Source organism: Triplophysa rosa, linkage group LG9, assembly GCF_024868665.1.
Source record: "Triplophysa rosa linkage group LG9, Trosa_1v2, whole genome shotgun sequence".
Taxonomy (NCBI): domain Eukaryota; kingdom Metazoa; phylum Chordata; class Actinopteri; order Cypriniformes; family Nemacheilidae; genus Triplophysa; species Triplophysa rosa.
Window position 1 is genome coordinate 14,242,366 of NC_079898.1, and position 24,314 is coordinate 14,266,679.

General features: G+C 40.5%; 1 protein-coding gene across 25 annotated transcripts in view; it reads left to right on the forward strand.

Moving 5' to 3' along the window:
* camk2g2 (calcium/calmodulin-dependent protein kinase (CaM kinase) II gamma 2) overlaps window positions 1-24,314 on the forward strand; it is an 82,519-nt gene that overhangs the window by 30,230 nt on the left and 27,975 nt on the right. For all 25 annotated transcript variants that reach the window (XM_057342465.1, XM_057342466.1, XM_057342470.1 and 22 more), the window contains exons 3-9: window positions 4,419-4,478; window positions 14,648-14,702; window positions 16,627-16,692; window positions 18,377-18,449; window positions 22,194-22,296; window positions 23,536-23,619; window positions 23,717-23,811. In XM_057342465.1, the coding sequence (XP_057198448.1) occupies window positions 4,419-4,478; window positions 14,648-14,702; window positions 16,627-16,692; window positions 18,377-18,449; window positions 22,194-22,296; window positions 23,536-23,619; window positions 23,717-23,811 (536 nt within the window). The remainder of the gene's footprint in view (window positions 1-4,418; window positions 4,479-14,647; window positions 14,703-16,626; window positions 16,693-18,376; window positions 18,450-22,193; window positions 22,297-23,535; window positions 23,620-23,716; window positions 23,812-24,314) is intronic.

A 24,314-nucleotide genomic window follows, 5' to 3' on the forward strand; every position in this document is an offset into this window, starting at 1 on the left:
TCTGAAGCAGTACCAACGTATGATATGTGGATAATGGACCTGGGAAATATTTAGCATTTGGAAAAGATCTGTTTTATCAAAGAAAGGAAACAACATGTTTTCGTGGACATGTGGGAGCCATTTACTAAGTTGATGGGGAAGTCTACAAATGGTGTTGATGCATCATAGTTGCTGTAATGTTTTTATTTAGATCTCTTTGTTAGTTGTTGTCATATTTTTTGTTTTACAGTCTCTGTTGTATTGATGGGTAACCACCAAGAAATGTAAAGAAAATGTGTATTTTTATTATTATTGTTAAAAAATAAATAAGTCGAAATAAAAAGAACACATTGACACAGTTTGCTGATTGCACACTAGAGGCGTACACATACATTTTTCACAGTTGTAATAAACTAATTTATAAACTATTCCAGTCTGACTAGGGTTTATGGGTTATGACTGGGCCTTAAAGTGATAGTTCACCCATTATTTACGCACTCTCTTGTCATTTCAAACTCGCGTGAATGTTGTTAACTGGCCCCCATTCACTTGCATTGGTTTTGTGTCCATAAAATAGAAGTGAATTTGTGCATATGCTGTTCGGTTACCAACTTTCTTCAAAATATCTTCTTTTGTGTTCTGCGGAAAAAAGAAAGTCATAAAGATTTGAAATGATACGAGTAAATGATGACCGAATTTTCATCACTTTAAGGGTTGTGATATGCAGCAACACATGCCTAGCAACGACAGTCATGGCCTAATGGTTAGAGAGTCAGACTTGTGACCAGAAGGTTGCCGGTTCGGTTCCCATGGCCGTTGGGTAAGGACTGTGGTGCCCTTGAGCAAAGGCACCTTACCCCCACTTGTTCCCCGGGCACTGCAGTAATAGCTGCCCACTGCTCCGAGTGTACGTGTGTTCACGACTTGCTGTGTGTGTGTTCACTACTCACTGGATGGGTTAAATGCAGAGGTCACATTTCGGGTCACCATACCTGACAAATAGGTCACTTTCACTTCACTTTCACTTTTCACTAAACACCCTGGCACCCTTATACTACAGACCGTTCTGTACTGTAAGTTTGGGTTGTAGTTAACTATTGAGTAGTGAATCCTTGTGCACAGTGCCATGTTAATTTAAGATATGTAAAACCGATCTCTCTTTCTGCATTGTATCCATGATTTAGTATCCCATGGAGCCCTGATGATGCAGATAACTGTATGTACAGCTGTGTCTGAATTAATTCTGCTGATTCTTTTCCTATATGGTAAACATGAAGGAATTTGTAGTAAATATTGAAAAAGGTAAAGAGGAAGCATTTCAAACATGCATACATATGTCAAGTACAGTAATACTTGTTTATTTGGTCTCTTTTTGGGCTGAGGAAAAGAGACTGTAAGTCCAAGAACAAAGCTCAATGTAAAATATCTGATTTCCATGTTGCTAAATGTCTCGATGTCTTTTGATATTTATAACAGCTTTTGTAGGAGCATGGGAACACAACGTTCTTGTTTCCTAACCGAGTGGGCAGACTGATAAAATCCTGCATACCCTAATTCCCCAAAATTGCATAAAACCAGCTAATCAGCAAGAAAGTTTGAAGAAAGTTTTTTGCGTATGTGTAGTACTGGAGGTGTGATGGAGATGGATAACCCACACTGTGAATGAAGCTATCTGGTGTAGAGCTTTCAGGGAAAGACACAGGAGTGTAAAGGGGAGATTAAGGAGACCCTCTTACTATCCAAAACACACATGCAAACTCTGACAGGATGCTCCTTGTGTTTAAAGTCACCATGAAATCAAACAGGAAAGTTCAGGAAAAGTGTTTTACACAGCGTTTCAGTGATTATTATAAATGATTTATCCGTGCACACCATCATTTTTTCAAACTTCATTTGCACTTGTAATCTTTAATCAAAAAACATTAAGCTCCCTTTCCCCTCTCAACAACAACTCTTCACCACTTGACTAGGCAAAAAAAAAAAAAGAGGTAGGACTATACTGACTGTCCAATGCCAGGCATTTTTAGCCCTCCCCTCCAGGCCAAACAAAGAGGGTAGGGCAAAATAAAGCCCCGTCCTAATTTTTTTTCAAATTTCAGAAGCCGTTTCACTCAGATATACGTCAAGATACTGAAAAGAAGTCAATCGCAACTTCCGTTTCATGGTGACTTTAAAGCACTGCTCTCTCCCAAAGCTTATCTAAACACAGTGACACGAACTCAATCAAAACTCGCTACCCTGAATGGTTGGGTGTAGCAGAATTCTTTTTGGGGCGGGTGATTAACATACGGGTGTGTGCCATAATTGTACTGCTGTATTTGTGTGTCCGTGTGTGTGTAAATAGTTGCTGTTCGAGTTGGTGTGATGTCAGTTTGATTTCCCTCTTATAAAACTCCCAAAGGTTTACAGGGAGCAAATGACCGTGTGTTGTTTAAGAGATCAGTGCTTGTTACTGAGGATGAGTGTCTTCATTAATCTTGGTGTCTTCATTTATAGTTGACATAATGTCCATTATGTACACATACACACAGTACATAAGGTAGATGTATAGACAGATACACTATATTCTTGGTTAAAACGGCAACGTTGAACTTATTTATCACAGACCGTGTTTTAGGGGTTGAACAACCTCAGATTTTTTGATTCGAAGTCGACTATTATGTGATAAAAGTCACATCGATGTCGACTAGTCAATGACGTCATTTATAAATAAAATAAGAGTGAGGGAATGAATGTTTTGCAACAGGATTTGATGGGTGTGGGCAGTAAGACACTCGTGAGTGCGTGCGGGCTGCGGGAGAATGGCGGAACTCCTGCAAAATAGCCTCTAAAAATATAGTATCCAAATACAAATCAACTGTTGTCCATCTATTGCACAAGAGCAACATCAATTAACTAAAATAAAACTATTTTAAAGCGTGAGGTCGGTGGTAGTGGTGCTATGCAGTAAAAGAGCAGCATGTGGATCTCTACAGTAGCCTAACGTTACTTCAGATCTGAAGCGTGTGTACAGACCAAACTTCCCTTGCATTTACAACAAGTCAACTGAAAGGGTCATCTGCACTAATAGATAAAACAACAGAAAAATGTGTCGAGTTTGTTTGTGACGACCTATGACTTTAGAACAACGTCTATATATTTATTAGCCTAATACAGCAGACACTTTATCATAGCGGACTTACAAACGCAGCACCTCAGTGACACAGCAGCCAATATGAGAAACATTTTTATTTATTCTGTTTCTTTCATGTTTTATTAAATGGGGAACAATTACAAAAATAGCATATTATATTAAAAGATCTGCGTGTAGAAGCACAACGCACTGAAATCTATGTAACGTTAGGCTTTACCTGCAAGCTTTGTGGCTTCAGATCAAATCGTGAATGTTGCGGACGAAAACAGGACGCATGTTAATGATGTGTGTGGAAGCAGGACAAGATTATATATTATTATATATAATATAATATATTATATATAATAATATATTATTGCCGGTAGATATCCCGCACGCAGCTCTCTTGGAACAGCCTCTTCTTAAAGGTACAGTGTCAAATTCACCCGCGACTAGTCGACATCAAGCTTTAAAGGTCGCGTCAGAGGATTAATGTCGACTAGTCCGTTCAACCCCTACCATGTTTACACCTGATGATCTCTGATACAGGTCTTGGTCACTGTGATCCGAACACTTGAATCAAATCTTCATACTTATCTGGCATTTAAGAGCTTATACGTTCTAATGCGGCCCAAACCAAGTTGAAGGGTCATCTCAAGTAAGACAATTTTAGCAACAGATTAAGGTTTAAACCCCAGTTTCACAGACAAGGCTTATCTTAAGCCAGGACTATGATTTAGTTAAATTAAGAAATTGAAATAGCTTTTTATTAAAATGACTAATATAAAAATATTACTGCTGTTCATCTTGAGACAAAACAATGGCACTGGCATATTTTAAGTTATTTTCAGTTAAGACAGTTTTAGTCTGGGACTAGTCTTAAACCTTGTCTGTGAAACCGGGCATAAGAGTAAATGGTTTTAAAAAATTAAACATCGTCTTGTATAAAAATTGAAAAGGCACAAACATTCTACAGCATGGTTCAAAAGCCTGTCTTTTTTTACTGTATTTGCCTAAAATTATAAGTTAAAAGTCCGTTGAAAAAACAAATATGTTTTCTTTTTGTATTTAGGCTGCCTTTTGCTTCCATGACAGTATGCACATGAGCTGGCATGAATGAGCTGGCACGTTTGAGCAAAACCTGATGATTCATGTTGTCCCAGCATGTTCTGAGAACGTTCCAAGGCGCATGTTAATACCTGGTGTAAATGGTGCTTCTGTGTGAAAGAGCCCACGCTTGGGTTTTGAGAGGTTATCGCAGTGAAAGGTGCTGTGTTGAAAGTTTAATATCAGACTGAAATTTGTTCCCTCTCTGTCTGGTCCTCAGATCATCAGAAGCTGGACAGAGAAGCTAGGATCTGTCGTCTCCTCAAGCACCCCAACATAGGTGAGTCTCAACACACAAAGCTGGTGGATGTTTCTGTTTGAAACTGTCTGACGTGAGCCACAGGCATGACTCTGCAATTAGTGGATATGCTTCAGACATGGTGTAATACAAATGATGCAAGTTTGAGTTCTGTCTGCGGCACGTCTCAATCCCCGGAAAACTGTGTTAGTCGCAGTGGGGCCAGGTTTATTTGCATAGGAAGGACAAAAAAGACAAAATATTAGCCTTATGCAAAAGTAAGGAAAAATGCAAGTAATTGTTGTCCCTTTAGACTGCCTGTGTGTGTGGAGTGCGGTGGAGGTCAGTGGAACGTGGGTGGGGAGATGTTTCAGTATGGTGGTGGGTGGTGACTTTGGCACTTTGGGTAGGTGGGCAGTTGCCAAGTGTGAAGAAAGAAAACACATTTATAAGTTTAGAAGATTGAACAAATGGATTGTATCGGAACATGTTGTGTCAGAAACATCTCTGCATGTCAGTCACCCAAAAACGACCATTTCTACCTACGTTCATGTCTTCATTTAGTTTCTTCTAAGAAATACAAGTTTGTCAGAAATGTCTTAGATGATTTTCACAGGCAAGGCATTTCATATGGAAGAAAGAAAATAGGTTAGGAATTCATTTTTGTGTGAACTGTTCTTTTAAAAGACTGGCATTTTTTACATTTCGAACATGCATCATTTACAGTAGCCGGACATCTTCCTGTTTTTCTTCATCTGTCTTGTATAACATCAAAATAATCAGCTTTAATGCAAATCTGGTAGAGGTCTCTTTTTCCAGCAACCTGGAAATCAACTTCCAGTAGCCTAGCAAATGTCAGTAGTTTCCCGTCACAATCATCTGCTGTAAAAATCCTTGGAGAGACAATAAGCTTTGGGAAGGAAACCCTGGAAGGACCCCCAGACAGAGAACTGCTTACAAACAAGCAGAGAGTTGAAGGAAAAGCTGCTTTCAAACTGCCTACAAACCGCCCAATGGTCCTGACTGACCTAAAACCTGTTTGATTACAAATGTCCACCATTGACCTCCATGTTTTCGATGAAATGTCAATTAAATCAGAAACTTAATCGACCCTTCTTCCATAAAGGATTTAACAATTGTGTTAAACGTGCAATTATTACCACTTAAAAACGAGTTAAAAAAACAGTGGTTCATCAAGGCCGAAATGATGGTTTTCCTGACGAAGTAGCTTAAAAACAGACCAGGAGTTTAAAACAGAAGCATAGAAATTTGCATCAGATGAAAGACGATCACCATAAAAAGACAACTATAAAAACAGTTGTGTCACAGTCCTAGTCGGGACATCGTCTGGCACGGGGTTGTGTTTGTTTTTGTCGAGCACATGGCTGCCGCCGAGTTGTCGGCGGACCACGTGCTCGTGTCCGCATCATTCGTCCCACCCTCTTGTTTCCGTATGACGTTCCCTACACTGGTGTTTTTCCACTCCGTGCCCACACACCCGCTGGCACTTCCCTCATTATGTGATATAGTTTCCTTAATCGCCCCGCACCTGATTATGATTTAAAAGCCAACGCCCACCCGTAGAACGGCGAGTCCGGGTGGGCGCCATCGCAAGAACCTCTTCAACTCTACGCACTACACTACCATTTTGCCTCACCTACGAGGGTTGCACCCACGCTGAAAGAGCCCTCATCGACTCCAGGGCAGAAGGGAACTTTCTGGACAGGATCATAGCCCGGAAATGGGCAATTCCTATTATTCCCTTGCATCCACACCTTTCTGCCGTAACACTGATGGAACTGCCGCTTTCCACCGTCACTCACACAACCCCTCACGTAAACCTTTTTCTTTCGGGTAATCATTGTGAGAAGATTAGGTTGTACATCCTCGATTCCCCCACCTCCCCTCTGGTTTTAGGGCATCCTTGGTTGTCACAGCATAATCCTCACATTGATTGGGTTAACACTTCTATATTATCCTGGAGTCCTGCGTGTCATGTGTCATGTCTTGGTCCAGCCCCTTCGCCTGTGTCTGTGTCTCCTGTGTTTCAGGTGGATGTCGCCGACTTGGCCGGAGTTCCCGGGGAATACCACGATCTGAATGCCGTGTTCAGCAAGTCCCGCGCCAAGTCGCTACCCCCTTATCGATCCTACGACTGCGCCATAGATCTCCTCCCGGGCACTTCTCCGCCAAAGGGTCGGTTATTTTCCCTTTCGGGTCCTGAAAGAGAGGCCATGGAGAAATACATTCGTGAATCATTGAACTCGGGACTCATCCGCCCCGCCTCCTCGCCGGCCGGCGCGGGTTTCTTCTTCGTTCAGAAGAAGGACGGCTCCCTGCGCCCCTGTATTTACTACCGAGGTTTGAACAAGATTACGGTAAAGAATAAATACCCCTTACCATGTCGTCTGCCTTAGAATTGTTACAGGGAGCCCGGGTCTTTACCAAGCTAGACCTCCGCAACTCCTACCACCTGGTGCGTATTCGCGAGGGGGACGAGTGGAAGACAGCTTTCAACACGCCATCGGGACATTACGAGTATTTGGTTCTTCCATTTGGGCTGACCAATGCTCCTGCCGTCTTCCAGGGCCTCATCAATGACATACTGGGGGACATGCTCAATCGCTTTGTCTTCGTGTACCTGGATGACATTCTGATTTTTTCCCATCACGTCAGAGGGGTCCTCCAACATCTATTAGAAAATCAACTGTTCGTCAAGGCGGAGAAGTGCAAATTTCACTCCGATATGGTTTTGTTCCTTGGTCACGTAATCTCACCTCGAGGCATTGAACCGGACGATGCTAAGGTCAAGGCCGTCGCCAAATTGCCCGTCCCCGACTCTCGTAAAGCAGCGGTTCCAGGGATTCGCCAACTTCTACAGGCGATTCATCCGGGGCTTTGGCCAAGTGGCCGCACCGTTCACCGCGTTGACCTCCACCAAGATCCCGTTCATCTGGAACTTGTCATGACGAGTTGTCTATCAAGACCGAACCCACCAAAAGTTCTGAGCAAAGTCAGACTCAAAGACACCCATGGTTTGAAATCCACTGGGTAAAGTAGGTTTTGAGCTGTCTTGAGCCTCGTGGCTTTCACCTTGGCTGCTAGATCAATCAGCCCCTGACCACCTTCGGCAACCGGCAGGAAAGAATCGCAGGAGGAAGCCAGTGGTACTCGTCCCAGAAAAAATCCACAAAAATCTTCTGCAAACTTTGTAACAACCCTTTTGGTGGGTCCAGAACATTTAGGCGATGCCACAACATAGAGGCTGCTAGGTCTTCTACAATAAGCACCCTTCCCCTGTATGATAGCTGAGACAGAATCCATCTCCATCTTTGCAAAAGTCCGGACACTTTTTCGACAATATCCTCCCAGTTCTTCTGATTATAATGATCCGTCCCAAGAAAAACTCCCTGCACTTTGAACCCCTCTAAACACCAGGAGCAGTGCTGAGGAAGTACAGGTGGGCCTCTATCTTCCCAGTCACCCAGCAAGAAAGAAGCCAGTTTATCCGAGAGGAGGAGGCTTTCTGGTAGACTTCAAGAGAATCTCTCAAGTTCATAACATCCTCATCTGATCTAATAATGACAGTGACATCATCAGCGTAGGCACTAAGTCTCACAGTCACTGAATCTGAGGTGAACGGGCACACAGTTGATACACCACAAAGCTTGTTTCTTAGAGCTACCAATAGTGGTTCAATAGCAACAGCATACAAAATGCCTGAGAGACCACACCCTTGTAATATACCACTGCTTACTTTAAATGGTCTCGTAAGGGAGTCATTAATTTTTAATATGCTATAAATATCCGTGTACAGCAGTTTGACATAGGCAATAAATGACGGACCAAAACCAAACGCTTTAAGACACTTAAAAAGGAAGTTATGATCAACCTGATCAAAGGCCTTTTCTTGGTCTAAGGAAACAAAACCAATGTCAAGCTTATGTGCTCTGGCAAAAGAGATGATGTCCCGAATCAAAAACAGATTATCAAATATAGTCCGTTCCGGGATGCAGTAAGACTGGTCAGTATGAATCACAGAGGAAATATGAAGTTTAATCTTGTTGGTTAAAGCCTTAGAGAGTATTTTGTAATCTATTCCGAGTAATGAAACGGGGCGCCAACATCTGATGTCCTCTAGATCGCCTTTCTTGGGTAGTAGGGTGATCACAGCTCTCCGTAGGCTCACCGGTAGTGTACCTCTATTAATACTCTCCATGAATACAGAAAACAAATCCTTTCCAATGACTGGCCAAAAGCGTTTGTAAAATTCGGCATTTAATCCACCCAAACCCGGAGCTTTACCAGATGATAGTTCTTGAGCAGCTAAAGATACCTCATCAAAAGTCAACAGTTTATCAAGCTTAGATTTCTCCTCTTTTAAATGCTGAGGTAAATCCTGAAGGAGCAGGTCAGCCATCTCCTCGTCACAAGGTTCAGCCTGATAAAGATCCTCATAAAAACGCAGTGCATGGGATATGATGCCATGTCCATCAGTAACTTTTCCCCCTTCCGGCAATTTCAAACAGTTCAAGATTTTCTTATCCACCGTCTTCCTCTCCAGGTTAAAAAAAAGGATATTGGGGCATCTATGCTATTAAAATTCAAAAATCTTGCATGAACAAGTGTCTCCTGGGCTCTATCCTCCAATAGATTGCGCAGCAGGAGCCTATTTCATTCCAAGGCTTCTGCAGTATCCACACGGTCTCCTTCAAAATTGAGTTGTAGGATTTCTTGTTCAATCTGTGCCATCTTCTCGTCAAGGATACTTTTGTTGTATGCAGAATATCTCTGACAAAACCGTTTAATTTGGACTTTGCCAATGTCCCACCACTGGCTCAGAGACTTGTACTGCGTTTTTCTCTCTCTCCAGACCTCCCAGAAAAACGTGAAAGAGTGCACAAAGTTGTGATCTTGCAATAGCCTACAATTGAATTTCCAATAAGGGTGTTTAAAGGTGCTCTGTGCAGTGGTGACATTAACAGACAGAAAATGATGATCAGATAAAGCAGTGGGGAAAATGCTGCTATTAAAGAACTTATCTCTTGCAGTTTTCTGCACATAAATTCTATCTAGCCTTGCACCAGATATCATATTGGAGTTCATTCTCAGCCAGGTATATTGTCTAACCTGAGGGAAAGATTCCCTCCAAACATCTACAAGATCATGGTATGTAATCAAAGCCCTAAGCACATCAGCTGATTGACCGTGGGGTTCAGCATGGTTCCTATCTAAAGTGTGATCCAAAGTGCAATTAAAATCTCCAGCAAGAACAATAGTCTTATCATGAGGAACATTACTTAACACAGTCTTTAGCTGCTCAAAAAAAGAAATGCGTTCTGGCCAATTATTAGGAGCATACACATTGATAAAAGAAAAGTTGACACCTTGAATTGTCGCATCGACTCTCAGCAAGCGACCAGAAATCATCTCAAAAACACTTATAAGTTGACCTTTAAACTCAGGTGCCATAAGTATCGCAACCCCTGCACTCACCCTGGAGCCATGACTCAGTATAGCCTGACCCTTCCACTCACTCAGCCACTGTATCTGGTTATGAACATCAGTGTGTGTTTCCTGAAGAAACACTACACTGATGCTCTTTAGCATTACATAATCAAAAAGACTGGTCCGTTTAACAGCATCACGACACCCATTGATGTTAAAAGAGCCAAGTCTGAACGGTGCCTAGGGTTGGGAATCGAAAATCAATTCCAATTTGGAATCGGAATCGAAAGGCTAGGAATCGGATCGGAATCGAAAGGAATAGGAATCGGATACTTGAGATTAAAATTTGAATTCCTCTTATCAATTCCTGTGTGCATATTTTCAGAAAAGTACATGCGTTCTTGATCTGCTGATATCTCAATAAAAGCCCTTATGAAAATTATCGATATTTTTTACTATAAGCATAGTTTAGCTATAGAATTTGCATTAAAGCACAGGAATCACAAATTAACCATAGTTGCATTATAGTAACAGCAGTTTAACCATGATGTAGTTCAACTATGATAATACAAATTGTAATAAATCAGAAAAGGTGTGTTTCTATATGTAAATATACACAAAACGGTGCTCATAAATATATATATATATATTTTGCAAACAAGTCAGTAAGCAGGCTAAATGACCATACAGGTTGATATCTAAATGTTTTACTTCAACTGTGGAATCGAAACTGGGAATCGATAAGAATCGAAACGATTCCCAACCCTAACGGTGCCATGAAAAATAAAATGAAATAAATACTCAATAATGGCAATACACAGAAGTACGCCTGAAATGAACATGCCGAATTCATTTTTTACCATGTAAATTCAAAGAGCTTCTAACAGTATTTAGCAGCTTCTTAAGACGGTACCGCTTGGGTTTGTCAAGCTCGTCATACGTGGACTTTTTCATAGCCAAAGTACAGGATGCCAGAAACAGCTTTAAATTGGGGAAATGTGACTGTATTTTGGGTTTGCGATAACCCTTCGTTGTATCAAGAAAGTTGTTAATTTGCTGTACGGAGTAATATTTGATTTTACCTCCAGAAGCCGATTCCGAATCCATTTCGTCATTTTCAGTGGTCTCAATTTCCTCATATTCATTGTCCAAATCTTCCATTAGCTCCTGAGATGAGATGTGTGTGGAATGATTTTGCGGACTAAATTAAAAGGAATTGCAAACTGCATTTGCAAATGCGTTTTCTATTTGTTCGTGTCAAAATTGTGACATATTTCAAACGCAAATGCAAACCGTTTGCATTTACGCGAACGTACAATGTCTGCCAAATTTCAAAAGGAAAAGCAAAATCTATTTGCAAATGAATACCTCTGTGTTACGAGTTACGACCCTGCCATAATTAAATCGCAATAGCAATTCCCCATATGCCATTTCACTTCCTCTGGCGTCGCGTATTAAGCCTGCCAAAACTCAAATGAAATCGCAAATCCCTTTGCGTTTGCGTTTCCTCTGACTTGTACAGAAACCTGTCAATCACTGGCGGGGGTGGGCTTATTCAACGGGGCGTGTTTGTATTGGGAAGTCCAACACCAAGGTGACACCGTCAGGGCGACACCGGTTGTGGCTAAAAGAGATTCAGCTACAGCTAAACGCCAAAATAACAATAATGGAACAAACGAGGATCAGATGCAAAGTTTCGTATAGAGAAAATCTTTACAATAAATCACAATTGCGGTACTTAACCAGTATAATTTAAAGAAGTTCAACTGGCTCAATAAACAGATGAACACAAACAGTGGTCTGGTGATCTCAATGAGCTACCAATAAAAGTCATATTGAAGCAGTGTGGATTCATCATAATTTGTAGATGACAGCTAGCTTTCCTGTAGCTCAGTGGTAAGAGCATTGCGTTAACAATGCAAGGTTGTGGGTTCGATCCCAGGGGATTGCACATACAGCACCTATGTACAAATGTATAGGATAATGCAATGTAAGTTGCTTTGGATAAAAGCGTCTGCCAAATGCATAAATGTAAATGTAAAATGTACTTCTGTGTCCTGCAAACTCACTAAAACACTGGAGCACAAGTTTGTCTTTGTCTCACTATGTTATGATACACAAATAAAGAGATGTAGAATTCACTTACTTTTGTAATTTATTATTAACTTGTTATATGCATAATGAACAACAATGATAATGCAGGATGCTGTTTATTCATACAAAGTGAACATATTTTGTTATGGTTTACAACACGTATTAATCACAGTGTTGTCAATAAATGTCATGTCCTCGCTTTGACTTCGGAGTACTGTGAAAACGAATACCACAAACAAACAAACATGTGTAGAGGAATGTTGCAGAAGGTGATGATTATCCATCCTGCACCGAAGTTTCACATGCTAAGTGATGCCACTCTGAGCCCAGAGTTCCAGCGCGAGTTATTTCCAAAAAAACAAAAACTGCACTGTTTTCAACGCCGATTGTGAGTGCAGTTGTAACTTCACTCCTAATGTGTTTAGCTGTATCACATGTATCTAAGTTCCAGTCGACGGTGAATGATGTCACTTCCCGATACAAACACACCCCATTGAATAAGCCCAACCCCGCCGTTGATTGACAGGTTTCTGTACAAGTCAGAGGAAACGCAAATGCAAAGGGATTTGCGATTTCATTTGAGTTTTGGCAGGCTTAATACGCGACGCCAGAGGAAGTGAAATGGCATATGGGGAATTGCAATTACGATTTAAATATGGCAGGGTCGTAACTCGTAAAAAAAAGGTAATTCATTTGCAAATAGACTTTGCTTTTCCTTTTGAAATTTGGCAGACATTGTACGTTTGCGTAAATGCAAATGCAAACGATTTGCATTTGAATAATGTCACAATTTTGACACGAACAAATAGAAAACGCATTTGCAAATGCAGTTTGCAATACCTTTTTAATTTAGTCTGCAAAAGCATTCCATAGATGTCCTCTTGACTTTGTTTAAATAAGTCATCGGTGGTTTCGATATCATTTTTGTCAGGTTTCCTTTGTTTTTCATTAAGCGCCTCGGTCTCGGGCACAGACTGCGAGAGCACTTTGCTCACCTCTGCCAGCGGGACAACGGGGATATGACTTGGCCCAGCCGCCTCCTCAGCAGCCTTTAGGCCGTCTTTAGAGGCAACCAGCCCCGGTCTCCCCTCGGGTGAGTCATCCGGCACGGAAAGCGCCCCAGCCGGCTGTGGTTGTGAAGCCACAGCAGCCGCAGCGGCATCCGCGCCCGTCACTTGCTCACTGTTCTCCGCCTCTGCAGCTAGAGCCACATCAGACCCCGCCGGCCTGTCCCGATTCGGGCATGTTTGCCTGATAGGGGGAGAGGGAGGGTTACTTAAAGAATTGCATATTTTGAACACATTTAGAGTGAGGTTTATTTTCATTAAAATCTTTTCCTAAGCATTTTTAGGAAAACCACAGGAGGCACAACTTAAACAAACACAACCCATGTGTATCTACATACACTTAAAGGGATAGTTCACCAAAAAATGAAAATTCTGTCATTTACTCGCCCTCAAGTTCCAAACCTGTATAAATTTCTTTTTTCTGCTGAACACAAAAGAAGATATTTGTAACCAGTAACCGGACAGATCTCATCCCCCACTGACTACGATAAAATTTATTTTCCCTACTATGGCAGTCAATGGGGGGTGAGATCGGTTTGGTTACTTACATTATTCCGTACAGTATTAATGTGGCACCATTTCCATCAGAGTTGACAAGTGTCACTCCCATCCACACATCACCTCTCTCAAAACAGCCAGTTATAGCATCAGTGCATTCACATGCTGTTTGCAGCACCTACAGGCCGAGTTCTGCAGATCCTGTGCGTTTGTGTGTCAGGGCCGCTTGGGCGGGGGGAGGGGGTTTGGAGATAATATGATTCTGCCTTGCCCTCTCTGCCCTCTTGCAGAACAGCCGCCTCTCTCACTTCACTGAGATTAATGCACTCTGTCATGAACACAGACCCACACACCATGAGAACGAGCCAGGGGTCTCTTAATGGCTACACGTGTGAGATCTGGCAGGCGCAGTGTTTCAAATCTGTAGCTACCGATGACAAATTCATTACCTTCAATCAGTATAACAAATGTTTCCTGCCTGCTTGCAGGGCCACGGTTCCATTGGTGCAAAGTACCTTTGACATAAATGAGCTGTATAATTTGTTTCACCTTTAAAGTGAGCGTGAAGTCACAATGAACCCTATTTGTTTATTGAACACGTGTTGCTAGTATTATTATGTTGGATTTATCAATGCATGCCATTTCAAATGTTCCTTCACAACCCCAACCCCCAGCCCCCCAGTGTTTATCTCTGTCTCTGTAAAATGAATTCTTAACTTCGCTGTCAGCATCTTTTTAAAACTGTGATGATGTGATCTCTTTCTACATTTCCTTAAACAACAGCCTTATTAAACAATGAGATTATTCGACTCAGATTTCCATTCATTAAGTTTGACATTAAGTATTATCATTCTCTGTAGTCAGTACATGGTTGAACTGAGCCCAATGCTAACTCCTGTTTGAAGGAAAATATTTGTCTTCTTCATCACAGTATAATATCGTGCTCATAGGCACTGTACGCAGTGTTCTGTGTCGTCTACTGGATAATGTCAAGCAATAGTCAGATAGCTCTCTGCATTGTTTTGAGGTCAGTTAATGAGTGTGACTTCATGAGCAGATCCTCCTCCTGTTTTAACTCACTCTCATTCTGTTTTCTCTCAACAGTGCGTCTCCATGACAGTATCTCAGAAGAAGGCTTTCATTACCTCGTCTTTGACCTGTAAGTATCTGAGTCAGACACTCTGATCGGATCTAGTCTTGTTAAACACGGTTGAAGCTGGACCTGGCCAGTATACTCGCTTTCCACGTTCCGTTCAGGAGAGTTTGTCAGTAATAAACTGCAGTGTGTTAATAACAGAAACATGACAATTATATTTCACTCATATGCTGTTAGACAGCCAGTAGACCCATTTCTCAAATGCCTTTTTGCAAATAATCATTACCAGTAAAATATCTAATCATCCTTAAAACAAGATATATTTACTTGAGGTGGAAAATAATATATGATATTTAAAAATATACCATTTTTTCAGTAACTTAAAAATTAAATAAATATCCTTTCATTTTAAGATGGCTTCTTGTTTTAAGGGGAAGCCTCATTGCTATTATATAGATTTTTCATGAATATGTTTCCTGAAAACAAGACAAAAATACTAAGCTTAATGGTCCAGTGTATGAAATGTATTGGCATCTAGTGGTGAGGTTGCGTATTGCAACCAAAGGCTCACTCCACCCCTCCTTTCGAAGCACTACGGTGGCTGACACAAGACTAAGATGTCGTCGCATTTTCACATCTTTGCCAAAGGAGATCATGTATTTATGAAACACGCTCAGTAGAGCAGTTTGTCTGTTTAGGGCTACTTCAGAAACAACATGGAGAATTCCATGTAAGGGGACCCGTGGTTTATATAGATAGAAATAGCTCATTCTAAGGTATTACAAACATATAAGGTATTACAAACATACACCCCTCCATTATAAATCTTTTAATTACTTTATATTTAACATAATTTTCTATATGTGCAAGGTATTATTTTAATGTTATATAAAATATTGTCAGAGATCTAAACGTCAGACATGAAATAAATCTAAACGTTTAAAAAAGTATGAGGAGTTTGTCCCTTCACGCATCCCATAGTTAGGTTGTTTTAACGTTGTTTATTAGTTAGCATAATGTTTTTATATTTTATTTACATGGATGGATGGATTTAACTGTGTTTGCATATTGCAGTTTATTATTTACAAGAACTGTTTATGGTGACAGTACGGGAAATATTACAGATAAACTCTATTTCACCAGTTTTTATTCAGAGTTGTCTGCAGAACACATCACTCTTTTAATAACACGTTTTTTTCTTAAAATAGAAAGTGTAACAACAACAGCTAATGTGGTGTAAAAAGATGACATCGGTTTCACTAGTTTAATTGGGCAGACTTTCAATAATAGACCAAGAACAATACATTACCGACAGACATACTTTAAAACCTACAAAAATATTACTTCTGCAGATCAAGCACTAGGTGTAATGTTACGCTACCGCATCTAACTTAACTTACCTGTCGATGGAACAATCTGTCGTCTCCAATGAGTGGACACGGACTGTGAGGGGCGAGCGTTAAATAGAAAACGCGGACTGAAATATTTACCTTTAGCAGTGTAATGTGAGAGTTTTTAGCGGTCAATCCTCCCTACTCCACTTTGGCTACCGTTCGATTTCGCCTACCACAGGGCACCTGTGGGGGCAAATGCGCAGTGGCTCAAACCATAGAGCCGCCCCTCTGTTCCCGTCGGTCCAGGAGTTTCAAAGGAGAAATAACTGAAATACGGGAGTTTCACGGGAGAAATAACAAAACGGGAGGGTGGCGGGAGATGGGTGTGAAAAACGGGAGTGTTGGCAGGTATGGTTGTCTACATGTAAGTGCATGTATGTAAAATGTGGTTGTACTGCTCTTGTGGGCTTTTGTGATAGCGGTCACCCAACACTTAAGTGCTCAGGGTTCTGTGGGGATAAAACTACCCTGTATCACCCACACAAACCTCTACAGACCTCATGTACAGATCGACCCCATGTAGTTTATAAGTATGGAAAAGGACTGCTCTCCAGCCTTGAACTCTGCATAAAACCTGTAATTCTTCTTTCCAGTGTGACTGGTGGAGAGCTGTTTGAAGACATTGTCGCACGAGAATATTACAGCGAGGCAGATGCAAGGTAAGTTAAAAAATCACTTAAACTAAGATAATACGATAAATCATAATCTCAGATCATATATATTTTTGGAAATTGGAAACTGAACTTGTGTTTAATTTCATTTAAAATAGTCATAGTCAATAGTTATATTCAAGACACATGTATATGCATGATCCTATGAGTTTTGTGTCTACAGTAACCTGTTGAGTTTTTAAAGGACATGGGTTCAAGCAGTGTTCCTGGGCAACATTGCTGGAATGGCCAATAGCATGAAACGCAGGACAGCTAGTTTTTGCTCGGGCCAGCAGCAGTAACAAACACAGACTAGTTCATTTATACTCGTCAGAGCTGCCATTTGCATTAAAGTTTAATATGTGAGGGGTTTGTCTGATGGATTAAATCCAGGCTAGAGCTACCAGAGAGGTGTGGAGTTACACAAGTAGTTATAAAGCATAATATTTTTATTTTGCATAATGTCAAACTGTGTAAATACACTCAGGGTTGGTACTCTGTCTGAAATGTAGTGTTATTTTAAGCCTGTCATCTGCAGTGGATAGACATCTCCTTAAATTAAAGCTGACCGTCTGCACTTCAGTCCATTTCCACTTCATATTCAGCAGTAAGCCGGAACAACAAAATTAGCGTCACTTTCCAATTACTTTTGGAAGGCACTCTGCAGTCTTACAGTGCAAATGGAAAGAGAGTTTGCATGGAGAGAGAGAGAGAGTTTTTACTGGAAAGTGGCGCTGTAATGGGATGGAATGGAATGCAAGCCACAGTTTTTGCCAAATTTGGACACAAGAAATGCCTCGCCATCCTTCCTCAAGAGAACTTCAGGGAATGATGGCACTCTTTCTTCCCGGACCACCTTCACTGTTCCTAAGGCACCATTTCTTCCTGCTGTCTTTTTGTTTAGGGGGAGCCATTAAGAAATGTAGTGTTCTGTATGTGTCCTGTCAAATAGAAATGAGAAGACGTCTTCCCCTCTGACCTGCCCTCTGTCCTCATGTCATGACCTTTTCAGAGGGTTTCAGAGTTCTGTAATGAGCGCCTCTGCTTTCTGCATTTTTAAGCATTGCCATCCGCTCCAGAGCTGCTTGTTATTACTGACCATTTACAGTCTATGGAAAGACTTCTGTAGTTTGTATCTGTCAGATTAACAAATGCCCATCTGTGTAGTATATTACTAGGATTCGGCCTGCTTGAGTGCTTTGGAATTAAATATATATATATATGCATACATTTAGCAGCAGGAAATTTGTTTTGGCATTTGGATGACATGTTAAACATATCTTTATTTCCCATCCTGGAGAGTGTCTCTGGCAGCTTTGAGAACCACTAAAACAAACCAGTGTTTATCTGTTGGTTCAGAGCTCAGTGAATACACAAAGGCTAGATTCTACAGATGGATTTCTTGTGCCTAATGTCTACCATATTCTATCCAGAGCTACGTTTACACATTTACATATCCTGCACATATAATGCCTCCATTTCTCTCCCTAATCAATTCCTTTTGTCTTCCTCATATCTCTCCATCTCCCTCCCTCTCTCCCTCTCCACCTCCCTCTCTCTCTCCCTCTCTCTCCCTCTCCACCTCCCTCTCTCTCTCCCTCTCTCTCCCTCTCTCTCCCTCTCCACCTCCCTCTCTCTCTCCCTCTCTCTCCCTCTCCCCCTCCCCCTCCCCCTCTCTCTCTCTCTCTATCAGTCATTGCATCAATCAGATCCTGGAAAGCGTCAGCCACATCCACCAGCATGACATTGTGCACAGGGACCTCAAGGTGAGTCATGCCGTCACAGTACGGAAGCTTGCATCATCTGAACACTCCTCCACTTGGCAAATTTATCGGCACACGCACACAACGTTAAACGTGGCTGTTAACCTATCATCAGAGAGTTTCTAACCTGTGCTCGCTTGTTATTTCTTTTTCTTGACATCAGAAAGCAGTTTGGGGTTATTTGAGAAACTTAACAAAATGACACTAAACTGTTGCCTGAACTCGATACGGATTACAATAACTTGTATTAAGAGACCACAGGGACCGCAAATTTATATTTCGGTTCTCCACACCTGCCTATTTACGTACAGTAGGTAGGGCTGTCACGATTATGAAATTTGATTGACGATTAATTGTCTGATAAATCATTGCGATTATGACGATTAATTGTCTCTTTTGGGGCTTTGGCAATTATGACGATTAATTGTCTGTTTTTGAGCTTTGACATTTAATTCTCATAGATTTTTGATTCAGTGATTGAAACGACCATATTGTTCTGAATACAAGACTATGTTTTTTTTCTTGGAAATACATAGGAAAAAATTGGGTCATCATATATTTAAGGTTTAGGCTTTTACCTGTCAATAATACAACCACCAAATACTTGTAAATTGATCAGGTGTGAATTGAAGCCACCATTAAAATGCTATCAGTCATAGAAAAGCTTCTAGTCTGTTTTTTTCTCACTTGCAAGACTACAATAAAATTTTACTTGTGTGTTAATGAAATTTTGGTAGACTGGTTTTCACACTGAGATTTGCTTAAATATTAAATTGTACTGCATTTGTATATGTTTTAGTTTTTTTTAAGTGATTGTGTTGTGGTGGTACATTTAACAAGTATTACCATGCTTTAATAACAATATATACACTAAAATATGCAATATGCAGATGCACTACAGCTCCCCCTAGTGTCTTCTATAGAGATGTGCAATAATTGCGATGATCTGAAACCATCGCGATGAGGTCAAACAATCGCGATGAGACGATTATTTAATAATCGTGACAGCCCTAACAGTAGGTGTAGCAGAATATGTGTAGGGGGAGGAAGACATATGGCAATATGCTGCTTTGCAATAATGAAACGCATTAAAAGATGCAAAATGAGCAAGAAGAGGTGAAGGTTTGATAAGAAAACTGAAGATGCACTGAATATTACTGTTGGGCTGGCTTGACCACTGTAGCCCCACATAGCTTCAGTTAACCAGATAATCATTTAACTTGTCATTTAAGCAGAACACTTTTTCGTTTTCAGCAATAAATCTTCACGTAATTTCATTTTAAATTCATGCCCCTCACACCGTGTCTACACCAGACGCGACACGACAAGAGACAATAGAACCCATTATCATTTTTAAGTTTGTCCACACTGGATGCGGCGCGACAAGCCCATTAGAACAAGCCGTGTGTAGACACGGTGTCAGACTCCAGCTGACCAGTCTTTAACATAATATTGTAGTTCACATCTTGAAATGTAGAAAGATTGATGTGCTGGCTGGATGGTTGCTATGGCAACTCTTGTGACATCACAGAGTCTCCAGAGCCATGGCACAGCTAAAGTGTGTGTGGTTGGGACTTATTTTGCCACCTCTAATTCATCATCAAGAACATGATTCGGGACTCTTTTCATGTGCTCCCATCAAGAATTTGAACTACTTCCATCTAGTCGATGTTTCGTATGCCAAGGTTCAGATACAACCGTTATAAAATCTTTTGTTCCTCTGGTTATAAGGTTGTTGAACTCAAATGCAAAGGATGGGACTGTGTGAGGATTATTGTTTTATGGATGATTGTTATTTATGTTGGAACTTGTTTGTACAGCTTTACCCAGGGGCGCAGATGGGATTTTTTAACTGGGGGGGGCCAAGCTGTCAGCAAATGATTTCAACTCAGTTAGTTATTTTGTGTCATTTGGGCTTTAACTAGTGTTCAAGTAGTTACTTTGCGTAAGTTGGGCTAATGGTTTGTAATAAAAAGCCATTGGAGGATTCTTATTTGGAATCATGAATAAACAAAGGCCTACTACAGGCACAATTGAGGCAGCTAACAGCTCCTCGTAGGACCCCGGGGGCGGGGTCAGGAGGCGTAGCAGGCTAGCAGCACACAGAGAACGTAAATGTCGGTGGATGTCTCGATTCTGAAGCATTGACGGCAAAATAATGAAGGAGCGGCTATACTTAGGCTAACGTACATAACGGAAATCCTGATTAATCCTCAGTTTTACCGATGTTTGTAGCCTTTCGTAGGGAAAGTGAGGGGGACAGATCGGGATCTGAGGGGGTCGTGTCCCCCCCGCACCGTCCCTAGTGCTATCTGCGCGCCTGGCTTTACCTGTATTGCCCAAAACAAATTTCCCTTAAAGGGACTAATAAAGTAATAATAATAATAATCAGCACATGAAAGAACTGATGAACACAGATGTAGAAGAAAAGAAAACGAGAGTAGAACAGGAGCCAGATGACCTTCTAAGAGAGGGAGACCGTCCTTTCTTAAATCACAACTTTTAGTCTTAATGACTTGAGCTGTTATAAGTCACCTGATATTAAAACATAATTTGGTTTAAAGTTTATGTAGAAAGCCAATAAATGCGCTGTTGACGTAGAAGCTGTTGAATCTATTAGCTGTTTAATCTATTTGGATTTTACATTTCTGATTGGAATTTAAAGTGTACATTTATATTTTGTATCTCTCAGAAGAGCAAAATTTTAAGACACATCTTGAAATTTCAGGAAGAAAAGACAGATAATAAAGTCTAAAGCTATTTGAGCAAATCTCAGTGTCACCATGAAGCATCTGCAGGGAAATACAAAAATAAAAGCAAGTTATCAGTGCTACGAATATTAATTAATTGACGTGATTGGGCAGTCTGGATAAGTTGCCTAGCAACATCCGCACTGCCTAATTAATATTCAAGAGATAAACCGTGGCCATGTTGTGATGTCACAGAATCCGTCCCCTCAGCATCATCAGAACTCTGCAGGGTGACTAAGCTTTGTCAGGGTCAGGGCTCTCTCTGCGGTATTCAAAAGCAGCAGGCTGTGTGGGACGGTGGGGCGAGGGAGCAGCTCGCCCCTGCTCTTGTAGCGTGAGATAACAAGCCCTCCTGTCTGCCTCTTTATGAATTATGCATCTCAGAGCAATGGCCATGCTGTCACAGCTGTCCGTCTGGTTTACACACGCAAGCACACACACAGTAGGATATAGACACCACATGCAATCTCTCCCTGTTACTCGCACACACGGATGCTATTTCTGTGCCTCTCTCACTTTATACACACTCTAGATCTTCCCTGAATCTCTTTAATGGTCTCGCAAAGTGATGATGAAAGACTTTTCTTATAGAACATGCTGGTGCGTTTATGTTCTTTTAATGCACATCGCAGATGATTAAACTCACAGCCTGCATCTTGGGCTGTACCTTAAGCACCATTTGGCAAGTGATAGAAATTCTGCCTTTTTTTGTGAATGTGCCGTGTTTTCATATTTGTTCTGTTTAATCATACATTATTATATTTCAAATATTAAATTATAAGTGACTTCAAATTGTTATGACTATTTGGATTTAGAAGAATAGCAATATTGTCTGAATCTTAGTACCGTTGTAAAATTGCGGGAACCACACAAATCCCCCTCGCAAATGTATAGCAATGGACACTCGTTGAACACTTGCTAAAATCAGCCAAAAAGGCTTCATTTGTGATGGACCTTTTCTTTCTTCTCTCTCATTTTTGTTTATTTGGTCTTGTAGCCTGAGAACCTGTTGTTGGCCAGTAAGATGAAGGGGGCAGCAGTGAAGCTGGCTGACTTTGGTCTCGCCATCGAGGTGCAGGGAGACCAGCAGGCCTGGTTTGGTAAGACTCCTCTGCTTTTCTTTAACCTCATCTCTAACACCATTTTGAAACTCTTTTATCTGAGAATGCAAGTCCAGACAGACCAAATAAATTTAATAGATTTCTCATTCAGCTGTTTCAGGCTTTGAAATAAATGTTTACGTTTATAAACCACTTTATCTTACCCTTATTTTGAAGTTTGCTCTCTGTGGCTTCTACTGTATGACTCCAGTGAACTCTGGAGAATAGTCAGAATTAGTTTTGCTTTTCACAGGGCTCTTGGTCAATATGTGTTCTCTCAAGAGCACTACCCACTTGACATGGGTCTAAGGTCACGATGACAAAACCAAATTTTGTTATGTAAATGAATGTCTTCTATGTTCATACAAAAACTACTTTTGTGTTTAGTTTAATTTAGTTTAGTTGTACTTTATTATCCAGCCTTGGCTGAAAATTTGTATTTGGTCTCACTATACAATCAACGATACAATTAAAAAACACAGCATCACAATACACAACAATACAATACACAACATCCACCTCAGCATAACAAATTAAAATGTAAAAACATAATTCACATTCCTAACCCTTTTTCAAGAGACCTACTGCATTTGGTACAAATGTTTGTTTATATATTGCCTTAGTTGCTTTTGGTGTTCTGTAACGACGACGAGATGGCAACAATTCAAAAGCATGATTATTATATTGATAATTGTTATGTTGATATTATTATACATGATAATTATTGCCAAAGCTTTCCTCTTAACAGCCATTCCGTATAACTGAACGACTGACTTTTGTTTGGAACCTATCATTTTACCTGCTGTTCTGGTAACTCTGTTCAATTTCGCTTTGTTCACAGATGTTATTCTGCCAAGCCATACAGTTATATTATACCCTTAAACACTCTCGATTAAGCTATTATAAACTTGTTGCAAGACCACCAGACTTACAGAAAATTCTCTCAATTTCCTTAGCAGGAATAACCGCTGATTTGATTTCCTACAGATAAGATCCACATTATCAGAAATCAGAATTTACAGTCAATCATTGTTCCCAAATACTAAAAAGTTTTTAAATTGATCACATAACGTTATTTGGGTTAAGGGTTCTGGATGATTTAAAATCAATTCTTTAAGTTTTATCTGAAATGTTACTGTGTCTATAGTACAGAATTTGTCATAAATGAGATGTTGATTTATTTTGATGGATTCAAATATAAGACTCTAGATTTATTGTATCACCATTGTGGCTGTACAGGTTTTGCAGGCACTCCTGGATATCTGTCCCCTGAAGTCCTGAGAAAGGACCCCTATGGCAAGCCGGTGGATATCTGGGCCTGTGGTACAACTTGAATTCTTTTCATAAATTACTGGCTTGGTTCTTATGTCTTATATGTATATTTGTCTGCTATTAGAGCTTTGTTTTGTGTCCTGGGCAGGTGTGATCTTGTATATTCTTCTTGTGGGTTACCCTCCCTTCTGGGATGAAGACCAACATAAGCTCTATCAACAGATCAAGGCTGGAGCGTATGATGTGAGACACTCTTGTTCGGCTTTGTTTAAATTTATGGATTTTGGCAGATGACTTTGTGACTTAAAGTCGACCTGTTGTGACTAGGGTGACCACCACCCAACAAACCAAATGTGGGACAGGTAATCCATTTGTGTGGGACACCATTGAAAGGTAGCGCGAAACTGTGATATAATAACGGAATGAAAACATTTTTATACATTTTTTAGCGTATACAAATAATTTGTTATTCAGTCCATTCCAACTGCAACATAATTAAGGCATAGATCAAATGTTATATAACATAAAACTATTTTAATGGCGATTTCAATTTAAGGTTCACTGTCTCTTTAAATTTTGTGCACTTTGAAGATCTTCTCAAAAAGAGTAAACTAAAGGAATAAAGAACAAACAAATTATAGTTAAATAATGCATTTCATGATTTGCAAAGAAATTTTATTTTAATACGCCACAACCTATAGGCTAAACAGTTTCAAAGCCACACAGTTTACAATGTTGTAGTGAGT